This window comes from Sinocyclocheilus anshuiensis, unplaced genomic scaffold (assembly GCF_001515605.1).
Source record: "Sinocyclocheilus anshuiensis isolate Anshui unplaced genomic scaffold, SAMN03320099.WGS_v1.1 scaffold1229, whole genome shotgun sequence".
NCBI lineage: Eukaryota > Metazoa > Chordata > Actinopteri > Cypriniformes > Cyprinidae > Sinocyclocheilus > Sinocyclocheilus anshuiensis.
The window spans coordinates 184,998-197,736 of NW_015551079.1; the positions used below are offsets into that span (position 1 = coordinate 184,998).

Genomic DNA, 12,739 nt, shown 5'->3' on the forward strand with positions numbered 1-12,739 from the left:
TATTAACATACAATGTTGAAAACAATAAAAATAAAGAAAAACCACTGAATAAGAAAGTGTCCAAACTTTTGACTGTTAGTGTATTTATTTATATTAATTTATAAGTAGAATATTAATTGTCAAATTAAGTATATCATTTAATTCATATAAAATAAGTATAATAAATAATTAGCAGCAAAAGCCGAGCAGTTTTCTCTCATTTTCACCAGTTTGTGTGAAAGTGAAATGTTGATACTAAATATACTTAAATTTGACTTTAAATAGAAAAGGATTATTAAAAAGTTAAATCTAATGAATCAATATTTGTATATTATGTAGTTTTATGCTTGTTATACACTTCTGCGATAAATTGCAAGTTGAGTCTGTGTGCTTTTTTCTACAGAATGTTTTATTTATCTTTTCTTTTTTTAAACAGAGAAAGGAAACTGATATGTTTGAGCTGTAAAGCCTCATTAAATGTCTCCTCCCCAAATCGAGTTAGTATTTCACAATCACATGACATAAAATATATCCTTTAAATCCAAATATTGGAATATTATAAACGCATAACCAAGATAGCACAATACAAGATATATACAAAATGGTAAAAGCAACTATATACTGGATATTTCTTTATAAAGAAGCTCTATTAATTTTGCTTCCTCATGGAAGGAGATCCATGAGATATGCTGCTGAAATGGTTAAAAGAGCCAAAACAAGTGGGCATGGCACACGCACAACTCTTTAAATGTTCACCTGAACATTTAATGTCAACACTGAATTCTTGCAGTCCAGTTCACACAGCTATTCTTCATACTTCATCCATTCTGAAGCTTGTTACAACAGCCTGTCATGCTCAATTTAGGCCTTCACACTCAGAGCAACAGAGTAGTAAGCTAGAGTGCATGTTTACTTGTATATGGCTGCATCCCAAATCGCATACTATCTGTCCTAAATGAAGATGTCCCAAATCATAGTGCATTGAAAATGGTATAAAATTAACACATAGGGTGCCCCAAATGCATATTATTTCTAGTAGATTTTTAAAGTGTGCATCAGTGTATTCTTTTTGTGTTATAATTGCCCACAGCCCCATGCAGAATGGAAACAGAGGCACTCCCAATTGAGTGTTTAATTTGTAGAATATATGTCAGGGCCAAAGCAGCCACAGCATTTTTAAATGTATGAATCTAAAAGTTAGGTAGAAAGAAGAATTGAGCTACATGTGAATACCAACAGCTTTTAGGACAGCATAAGCATTTGCATTGGGAAGCAGCCAAAACAGTCCCATGACATTTTTTAAAGTATTTGGCTGTAAATTTGTATGAATTCATATCATCTGTAAAGCCCCCACTTATGGTTAGGTTTAGGGGTGGACCTTCCTGGTCATGTTTTACTTACACGTTTTTATACGAGTCAGATCAAACAAATATATACAAAACTGCTAACATTACTTATGAATTCTCATGACATTGGGTTGACAACCTATGTGTGTACTGTATGTGTTGTGAATGTGGAGAATGTGTGAGTCTGTGAAATGTGAGTAGGCTGTGTGTGCTGTTCTTGATGTAAAAGATACCGCTTTCTTGTTACTTGCTTGCTTTGACAGATGTAGTGCTTGAGTCTACTGAGTGAGCATGATCATGTATTTGAGCCCTTAGTACATGGCATCTTCATACATGTCTGTTCTAAGGCAAAACAAGATTCCTCCACCCAGCATGAAGATGGTGGCACCCCAGCCCAACCCGTAGCCCCAGTTGAACTCATGATATGTTTGCAAGACTTTGCCATCGATGAATTTGATTGGGTAAAGAACCAGAGCACATGCCTGGAGGACCACTGCAAGAGAAAAAGACAATGTATTAGAAAACATGAATAACACAGGTATAAATAATGTATTTTCTGTTCAGCAGAATAAAAAATTCATACAGGTTTGGTTGAGTAAATTAATTTTCATATTTTGGGGGGGTGAACTGTCCTTTCAAGGGGTGGTGATAGAAATGATGTAAAGTAGAGTACCTAAAACCTTTTAACCATGGTAAAATTACTCTAAAACACCCTTGTACTGCTTTTATAAAATGACAACAACAACAACCGTAACATTAAACACACCAATGTTAAATAAATATTTTAACTCATTAATGATAAAAAATCACAACCTAGTCTTTTGCCAAAAGCATGGTGCCATTGGATGCCCTGAGTAATCTGGAAGGATTGCATTTATATGCAATAACAGGATTTTAAAAACAATTCTGTAAGACGCATAAGTGAAGTGATACATGTGCCAGAATGATTCCTCAGTCTAGCATGTGTCAACATATCGTAGCTGCATTCTGAATTCTTTATGCGTTTAAAACAGCTTTTTGGTAAGGCAACCACAGTTGCAGTACTCAAGTTTCAATGTAACAAATTCAAGTATGAAGTGCTAATCGATTTGCGGGTATCTGGTGCAAGTGAAAGAGTTGTGTATCATCTGCATGTACTTTTAAAGGTAACATGCATGTTCTACAAATATCAAGAATTCATAAAAATCATTAAGTTTTTGAGGAGTCTCACCACATGACATTTTAGAACCTGAACTGACCTTGCATTATCATAAAAAGGTCTAATTATATATAGTTTAAAGGTGAAGTTTGTGTGATTTGTTCGTTCATTCATTCATTAATTAATTAATTCATTCATGTATACATGTCAAAACACATTCTCTTAATACATTCTCTTAGTTTGTTAATTGAGTACTTTGGTATGCCATTCATGGGTTTATTCTCCCTAAAAGTGTAAACATTGAGCCTCCCAGGAACCATCAAAACATTTAGAGAAGGAATGTCCAATTCTGCTAATCAAAGTCTTTAGGCATATTAAAAACTTCCAGGCAGTTGGTTTGGCAGAAGTTGGAACCAAACCAAACTTAAACTGCAGGACAGTGGCCCTATAGGAGCAGGTTTGGATGTGCCTGAATTAGAGTGGTTCAATCAGATCTCTTTTTAGCTCAACCCACAGTAAGAGTTTGGGGCATGGCCACTGTAGCAGGCTGAGCCAGAGCGTGTTTAACCAGTAAGGGACCATGGGTGATGTGTTACATGGAAAAAATTCTGATTTGGTTACATGTGTGCAAGCTAAAATTCAAAAGACTTGCCAAAATATGCAGATAGACAACGTGGTAAAACACGGGGTAAACATTGACAGTGGTTTTACAAGATGCAGTTACTTGATGGTATAAAGTCAAGTTTTTGCCACACATTAACTCTCCTTTCAAGCCCCGGATAAGAGTAATGCTAATGGTGTGGTGGGTGTAGTGAGTGTAGTATAGAAGTAAAATAATAACAAATGTGTTTAAAGCAAAAACGCATGTTGAATTGAATTGCACTAACTGGGGGAAAAAAAAATTAATAAAAAACAATCAAACAAAAACATTGGATTAACAGTGCTTGCATTTTAATGCACTGTATTTTCAGGGCTTGCATTTTTACACTTTACAAAAATGCTTCCACAAATGAAGCGGTTAAAATTCAGCAAAACATTCAACATTGCACATCAGGGAACTGCAGGAATAGCAGTAGAGAACCAATGCATAATCTCCATCTGCTGTTAGTCAGCATGCCAGCAGGGGGTGCTGATGAAGACCAAAGCAACAGTTAGAGGAAGGGTGCATCTCAATCAGCTCTCAATTAGTAGTCAGAGCGCTGATCAGGAAGTCGGCCATTTTAAGGGCGGTCTCAATCACAAAATTCTTCCAGTGCACTGGAATGTTCACTCACTGAAAAATCTCACAGTGCACCACAAAAACCAGGGAGCACCCCAAGTCATGGTTGTGGCTAGAAGGGATACAGCAAAAACCCGAAGCTAACAAACGATTGAATAAATTGAAATTGATTGTGTTTCATTAACATCTTCACCTACCCCAACCCTAAACCTACCCCTTACAATAATGCAAAAATACTAATTATTGTCGTACAGTGTGAGAAAAATTACACTATATTGATGTGCCCATGCCCAGTAGTTTTTGCTGTATCCCTTCTATCCTTAAAAAACTGACTTGAACCCCAAGTCATTCATTTACAAAAACAGAGTTGCAGAAATGGAGCAAGCAGTAAGTATTGCTATGATTATAAGGGCCTGTATATATGCGGAAAAGCTGATAAAGTCACAAATTCAAAACATATATAATAAATCAAAAATGTAAAAAAAAAAACACAATCAATCAACTTCATTACAATGCTGCAGTTTTAATTAAGCTATGAGGTAACACTGTAATTTATCAACCTTCAAAACTTCTTGGTTTGTATACATTGCAAGGCGCTTTTGATAAAAATGCCTACCAAAAGCATATATGTTGAAGTAAACTACCCACATGCTAAAGTTTACCTCCTCGGTTTTGAGATTTGTGTAAAGTCCTAAGTATGACCAATAATGATAATGATAGTAACATTACATGTTAAAAACAGGAGGAGATTGTGTCAATCAAATAAATATAGAGCACTGCTGTTTGAGTTAGCATGTCTCCCTCTGTAAACAACAAATTAATGAGAGAAACTGAGCATGCTACCATGCTGCAGGGTCTGGCACAGTATGTGTAGAAGACCTGCCAATATGACACGCACACACACAGAGGCTTCCCTCAAGGTCTTCTCACACACTTCTGCTTCTCTGTGCGAGATTGAAACAGCTTCTTGGTGCTGCTGAGTAATATACCGTAAAGCTCCTATGAATATGTTTCATATAAATATGCTAATGCCAACCAACAACCCCAGGATAACACACTGCTTTCAGATCAGCTTGACACATAGCTTGACACATCTGCACCAGACTGCATTATATACAGTTATGACAAAATATCACAGCACATGTTTCTAAATGTGAAAATTGTCATTTGAAAACTTCTGAAAGTTATGGCTGGAACTACTATTACAGCTCTTCACCAGCCTTAGTCAGATCACATTCTGAACTAGCTACAGTATGCTAATGTAATTGCCCAAACGCATTTAGCTATCATTACTGTAAATGATCACACTATCTGTGCACTGCTCACCAGCGCCACAAAATGTGAAAGAGTGTTGCAGGGATAGCATGATCATATATTGAAACATTACCCAAAGGTAAAAGGATACTGTTAACGGTGTTAAAGAACAAATATTAAATCACAGAAATAAACACGTTTTCCCAACCCTAATATGCATATATACAAGCCAAAAACAACGGAGAACAAAAAAAAAAGTGTACACCTCATACGTGCATGTAAATGGAAACACTTCTTGTCTTAAGCAGCAATAAAGAACTTTCTGTTGTAAATGAGTTATAATATGAAATTAATTATCGATTAATTAGCCGAATTTATGGTCCCACTGTATTTATTTATTTCAAGTACAATGTAAAACATGTATATAGTAGTCAACATTTGAAGTAGATCAAAAAAGTTGTCCTAAGACAAGAACAGGTATTGTTTTGGTTTTAGGACAACTTTGATGAAAGGCTTTGATCCACTTCAAATGTTGACTACTGTATATCAAATGATTAAATTAAACGTTAAGGCTCTGCTTGTTTCCTACAGCCCTCTCAAAGAGTAGGTTTATGGGATTTTCTTTGTGGGGAAACAAGTTAAGGGGTCATGAAATGCAGTTTTAATTATTGTATTATTTTTCCTGAGGTGCAATTTTAAGTTTATTTTTCCCCCCAACAAAAACATCGTAATTTAGATATAAATGGACATTTTCTACCCTGAATTTAAGTCTGCTGTGAGACTTCAGTGTAAATGAAATCATCTTTGCATTATGAAATGAGCATTTCAGTGCTGCACTGTAGCCAAACACAGTTGTCTACTGAGCACGACACAATGATCTCCATATTGCAACATGATTTCTGCAATCTTACAAATACTTTCATCATAACTAACAGTAAAAACACAATGTAAATAAGAGACTTGTTGAGCAGTGTAAACTGTCATTGATTATAAAGGGAGTTTTGGTGAAAATGCAGGAATCAAATCACTGATACACTCGCTGATCTTGAATTGACTGCTACAGCAATCTTTGATCGCTCTCTGTACATAAAATAATCACAATGTAGATAACAGATGGTAAACCACTTTGCAACTAGGAAAGTCTGTACATGAACAATTTTAATCTCCATTTCATGACCACTTTTAAAGGCAGAAGTTGCTCTGTCTATTTTCAGCTGAGCCAACCAACCCTGTTATGTAGACAACTACATCACTCCATCCAACATGGTGGCCTGCTAGCTAGATAGTTAGGTAAAAATTAAGAAAATATATTGGTCATCTCTGTTGGTTTAACTTTTTTTTTTTTTTTAATAAACAGATTTTAGGGAAAAGTGAAATAGTTTGAGGCAAAGTAGTTGAAGCAGTTGAGGTAAAGTAAAATCATTTCTAAGTTGGGAAGAAGAATTGGTAAGATTGGAAAGTCTCCTTTTAGTGTCTGGAGAAAATATATCATATATGCAACACAGGTATACAAACTAAATATTAATATAGTAAAAGTGAGTTTTGTATTTGTGTGCCATACAAAATATATTCTAGGATGAAGTGATTTGAGAGATAAATTTAGCATTTAATTGTATGATTTAAGTATGCCCTATCTAGCATCTTGACTATTTTATTTATCTATTTTTGCAGTTGGAGATTGGATTATGACAGGTTGTTTTGCAGTTATTTAAAGTACAATGTATCTATATACATGTATACATGTATCTATATCGAAATAAATATTCATGAGTGCAATTATATTTTTCATCTTTTTGAGGGAGTTGTGACTATGGACCAAAATCGGTAACACTTTATAATAACGTTCATTAAGAAATCACTAACAAACTTTATATAATGCGTAATGGATCATTAGTTAATATATGTTCAAAGAGTTAGAAACATGAGATAATGTGCTTGTTGTTTGCAAAAGCACTTATTAAACATTAGATAATGTTCAAACAAATCATTATTTCATGCAAGTTAAAATACTTACAAATGTCATTAAACTTTCAATTCCATATGATCAAGCACTTATTGAAAATCTACAAATGATTTTAACAGATGTTAAAACGATTAAAAACTTGTGTTAATGCACAACACTTTTGCTGCTATTGAGGTGTGATACGGGTAAGGTCAGAGACAGGTTTGGTGGTATGGGTAGGTTTAATTGTTGGTTAAATGGTCAACAGTGTACAGGGGTCAGTTTGATTATTATAAGGGAACACGCTTCAATCTGTTTATATTATATTGTTTTGATAAATGAACAAGTATTTTCTTTTTAAAAATGATTTGTTTTCCCCTGTTTATTTATGATTCAAGGAATATCCTGTTTAATGGTATACTGAAGAGTAGTATACTAACATGAGTGTTGAGGCAATAAAAAAACCTTTTTGTACCAAAATTACAGTCTGTTATGTATTTAGAAAGCATTTAGCTAAACTTAGCCAGCCAACCTTCACACACACCTTGATACATTAGCTAAAAGTCCAATGTCCATAAAGATACTAAATGATTAGTGATTGTATATAAACATTTACAAATGATGAATAGTTTTAACTTTAGACTGGCTACTGCAAATTCATGAACAAATGATTAATAAATGATTAGTAAATATGTGTGAATAGGGTAAATTCAGGTCTTTCAGGACACTTTTTGCCATTGAGATGACTGCTCATAAAGGTATTAATGATTAGTAAACATTTATAAACATTTGCAAATGATGAATAGTTTTCACTTTAGATTGTGTTGTAACAGTCTTAGAGACTGCTAACATATTTTCCCTGTAGGTCCTCTTCCCTGCCAATAAGGGGGCGCTGGTGAGCTATAGGCATCTAGGAATATAACTCTGCATAGACAAAGAAGACAACACCGATGTTATGGAGAGGTAGGAATGGCCTACCTGATATTGACTCACATGTTGTTTCGTGGGAAACTTCCAGAATGTTTGCAAATACTTTGTATTGTTTGTTGTAAAGGGGCCTCCGGTCATGTGCCTACTGTTTGGTGGGTTAACGTGAGGCGCTAATCCCACACGGTAAGGCCTGATTAAAGAGCAACATGGAGCCTTCAGTGTTTTTACTCATGTTGAATGAAGGCCATGGCATATAGGAGCTGCAAAAGCATCTACCAGCGTGAATTTCGATTTATGGATGGCATTTCACAAGGATTATATATTTGTATTGTTTAGTTTTTTTTTAAGAAACGGCGTGAACTGTGTAGTGTTTTTTTTTGCATGCCTTCGTGGTTGTGGATTTTTGGATGTGGTTTCGGCCTACACTTCTTTGGACTACGACTATATGGACTATAGACACTTCTCTTCCACGTCAACATTTTTCAGATAAGAATTACTGTTTTTTTTTTTCCTTTTGTGGTTATGTCTTGTGATATTTTCCATTTCTGATTTGTAAGCCATTCAATCTGGTGTTACTCTCATTCAAAATAATATACGTCTTTAAGCCTTTTTGATTTTCCTGTTTGGTTGTTTTTCTTTTGCTTGAAGGTGAAAACTAGTTTACAAAGTCTGGTTGAACAAACATTGAACCCTCCCTAAAATAGATGTATAGCCTAAACCTTTGCATGGTGGTTATAGAGTGGCGCCCGAACAGGGCCTTGAAGTGTTTGTTCATTTTAGTTTTCTCTTTGCACATTATAACAGAATGGCGAGTCAGGATGCTTTGCATGAGGATGGGTATGTGCCCAGGGTGGACTTCTCTTCTGATGCTTTCACCACCCACAGAGAAACTCTCAGAGAATTAATTACAACTTTCAGTGATTTGTACATAGATTCCAATGAAGATCATGAAGCTCGTGAACAGGTGAATCTCAGTGATTTCAATTTTCCACCTCCTCCACCTGTGGAAGAAGAGACACCTCTTGAAATATCAGAGGCTATTGCAAGTTTGATTGAACGTGTGAATACACTAGAAGGTCAAGTTAAAGACTGTGTTGAAAAACTGGGTGAATATATCACACGCAATGAATTTCAGACTAGATGCCAGACTGTGGAAGATTGCCTGCTGTATCGCATAAGATGCGAATGTGAACGAGTTGAGAAAAAAATAGAAGTGTCTGTGCAAGACATGGGCCAATTAATGATAGACTGCCTGAAAAGACGAGATGTGCAGATTGAAAGCAAGTTGAAGGCTCTGGTTCCGCCCATGTCTACTGCCGTATCATCCAGATCCAGTGCTGTCATTTCGAAATCTCAGGATCAAACTTATGTACCACAACACCAAATAACTTGGTCAGGAATCTCAAATTCAGCATATAATCCTCCAGTCAAGTTAGATTTCCCATGCTTTGGGGATGAACAAGACAAAGATCCCATTGTCTTCATAGAACGCTGTGAAGAATATTTTGCTGTGCGCCCACTTAATGATGGTGAGATAATGGTGCTTACATCGGTGCTGAAGGGGACTGCCAAGGACTGGTGGCAAGCAGAGAAAATAAATGTTCATGGATGGAGACAATTTAAAGAGATATTTCTTCGTTCATTTCTTAGTGAGGATTATGATGATGTGGCAGCACGTAAACTGTTGGAGAGAAAGCAAGGGGTAAGGGAAAGCATGAGAGACTTTGCATTCCATTATCGTGCACTGTGTCGAAGATGGAAACGGGAGATGTCTGAAAAAGATATAGTACAGGCCATTCTTGGAAACTGCAATCCTCGATTAGCAAGTTTGTTACGAGGTACAGTCGGCAATGTAAGTGAGCTGGTCAGAATAGGCACTCAAATTGAGCGAGACTTTGATGAAGCAAAGAGGTATTGGAGTCAAGGGAATGCAGTTGAGCAAAGGAAGAATTCGCTCAATGCCCATGAGCTCCAAGCAAAGCATGTGCCAGCAAACACAAGAGTTGTGCAGCCAGTGTTAAAAGCCGAGCAAACCACATTCAACACAGTCAACATCCCGATCATACTTCGTAGTAGATTCTGTTCTGCAATGGTGGATACTGGAAGCACTTTGACGCTCATGCGTGAATCTCTGTGGAAGCAAATTGAGTCAGGGTGAACCTTGTGATCCAAGCGAAGGCCAAGTTTTCATGCTAAGCCAATGGCCAGAGGCATGAAGCCGTAGGAAAAGTGCAGTGGCAGTGTGAAATCCAAGGTCAAAGGCTGGCATTGACCATATTCATTTTGAGGGACAGAGATTTGTCCTTGGTATGGATTTTTTGATGAAGACGGGAGTTGTGCTAGATTTCAAAAAAGCCCAGTATATTCTTACAGCCACAAATGACCTGACTGATCATGTGTTTCCATTTCTGAGGCAGGACTCCATATCCTCTGTTCATTTCTATCTTGCTGTTCTCAACTGTAATCAACTTCAGAAACAGTCCTATGCTCTCCATTCAACAGGTTGCATGGAAAGCTGAAACTACTCAGCCATACAAGGAGTTGGAAGCTCTTTTATCCAACTGGCCCACCGTATGCTCACAAGACATTGGAAGCACTAACGAGGTAAAACACCGCATCATAACTACTGATGAGGTTCCAGTGAGGAAGAAGGCATATAGACTGGCCATAGATAAACAACAATTCGTAGATGCTGAGATCCAGGAACTCTTACACAAGGAAATTATACAACCATCAGTTTCACCATGGGCGTCTCCAGTGGTAGTTGTACCAAAAAAGGATGGGAGCTTGAGATTATGCATTGATTATCGTAACCTTAATGCTAAGACTCATCTGGATGCATACCCGATGCCTCAGATTCAAGAAATCTTGGAGTCGCTACATGGAGCTGCCATATTCTCCACATTAGATCTTAAGAGTGGATACTGGCAGATAGAAATGGAAGCTGATAGCGTACAAAAAACTGCATCTGTGACGTCTGCAGGGTTATTTGAATTCCAACACCTTCCGTTTGGCCTGAAAAATGCAGCAGTTACATTCCAAAGGTTAATGGAGCATGTCCTGAAGAGGGTAAAAGGAAAGTGCTGACTAGTATACATTGATGACAATTGTATACTCAAGAAACGAGGAAGAATACCTTCAACATATCAACCAGGTGTTACAATGCTTACATGATGCAGGGCTCACACTCAATCTTGTGGCTAAGTGTAATTTCATGCAACATACCATTGCTTTTCTGGGTCACATTGTATCCACAAAGGGAGTCAAGACGGATCCAGCCAAGGTGGCAGCAATGAATGCGTTCCCCACCCCTCAGTCACTAAAAGACATTCAGCGTTTTTTAGGGTTGACAGGCTGGTATCACCGGTTCATTCCTAATTTATCAGAAAAGGCAACTCCCTTGCATGCCTTGAAGCAGAAGAAAGCCACATGGACCTGGACCGAATAGTGCCAAGATTCATTTGATACCATCAAACAAAGTTTAACTCAAGCACCCGTGTTAATGCCACCTGATTTCAGCAGGCTATTTAGAGTACAGACAGATGCAAGTGAGATTGGATTGGGTGCAGTGTTGACTCAAGAAATGGAGGAAGGAGAGCGGGTCGTTGCTTATGCATCAAGATTATTACGAGGGGCAGAGAAGGCATATTCTGTGTCAGAAAAAGAGTGTTTGGCGGTAGTGTGGGCTGTTGAAAAATGGAGACCGTATCTCGAAGGGAGGCCATTTGAGGTTGTTACGGATCATGCAGCCCTAAGATCCTAAACTGTCATCAAGACTGACACGTTGGACCATTCGGTTACAAGGATATGAATTTAAAGTTAAATATCATAAAGCCCAATGCAATGTCGTTCCCGATGTACTATCTAGAACACCAGAGCATGCTACAGCGGACATGATTGCAGTAATCAAAACCCCACAATCTACATTTTTTACGACTAACTTACCTATTGATGTTTCCAACATTGCTGCGGCACAACACAATGATCCAGAGATTCAGGACCTGATTGCAGAGACAAAGTCTCAACCGGATCAAGACCCTTTGCGTAAAGGGTACAGTGCACTACGTTCTGGAAAATGGTCTATTGTTTCGATGTACGAAACAATGTGGCTAAACAGCAACGCTATTATAACAGTAATCGCAAGCAAACCCAGTATCAGGTGGGAGATATGGTCTGGGTACGGGCTCATCCATTGTCCAGAGCAGACTAAGGGTTCATGGCCAAATTGTCTAGTAAGTGGAAAGGTCCAGCCAGAATTACTAAGTGTTTAGGACCTGTCAATTACTCTGTATCTTTTGATGACAATCCCATGAATGTAGATACCTGCCATGTTCAGAATCTTAAGCCTTGGTCATGGTCTAGCCAAGTCTTCCAGTGAAGGAGGGGGTATGTAACAGTCTTAGAGACTGCTAACATGTTTTCTCTGTAGTTCCTCTTCCCTGCCAATAAGGGGGCGCTGGTGAGCTATAGGTATCTAGGAATATAACTCTCTATAGGCAAAGATGATGTCAGTGATGTTATGGAATGGCCTACCTGATATTGATGCACATGTTGTTTCGTGGGAAACTTCTGTTTATTGCCCCGAATAAGCGAGTAATGCTTTGTTTCTTGTTTCTGTGATTTCATTTGTGTATTTGTACAGAATGTTTGCTAATACTTTGTATTGTTTGTTGTAAAGGGGCCTCTGGTCATGTGCCTACTGTTTGGTGGGTTAGCATGAGGCGCTAATCCCACATGGTAAGGCCTGATAAAAAAGCAACATGGAGCCTTCTGTCACGATGCACACACACGAGGAACGAGGAGACGCTGGAGAATACTTGAACTGGGGATCTGGAGCCCTCCCTGTGCTGAATGGGGGAACAGGAGCCCTCCCTGGGCTGAACTGGGGAACAGGAGCCCTCCCTGGGCCGAACGGGGGAACAGGAGCCCTC

The 12,739-nt window shown here is 37.8% G+C and overlaps 1 protein-coding gene across 1 annotated transcript in view; it reads right to left on the reverse strand.

The window, feature by feature from the left end:
* Positions 1 to 466: 466 nt before the first annotated feature.
* LOC107662487 (transmembrane protein 47-like) overlaps positions 467 to 12,739 on the reverse strand; it is a 73,488-nt gene continuing 61,215 nt past the window's right edge. Inside the window, exon 3 of the mRNA XM_016452529.1 lies at positions 467 to 1,818. Within this exon, the coding sequence (XP_016308015.1) occupies positions 1,637 to 1,818 (182 nt within the window). The 3' untranslated portion in view covers positions 467 to 1,636. The remainder of the gene's footprint in view (positions 1,819 to 12,739) is intronic.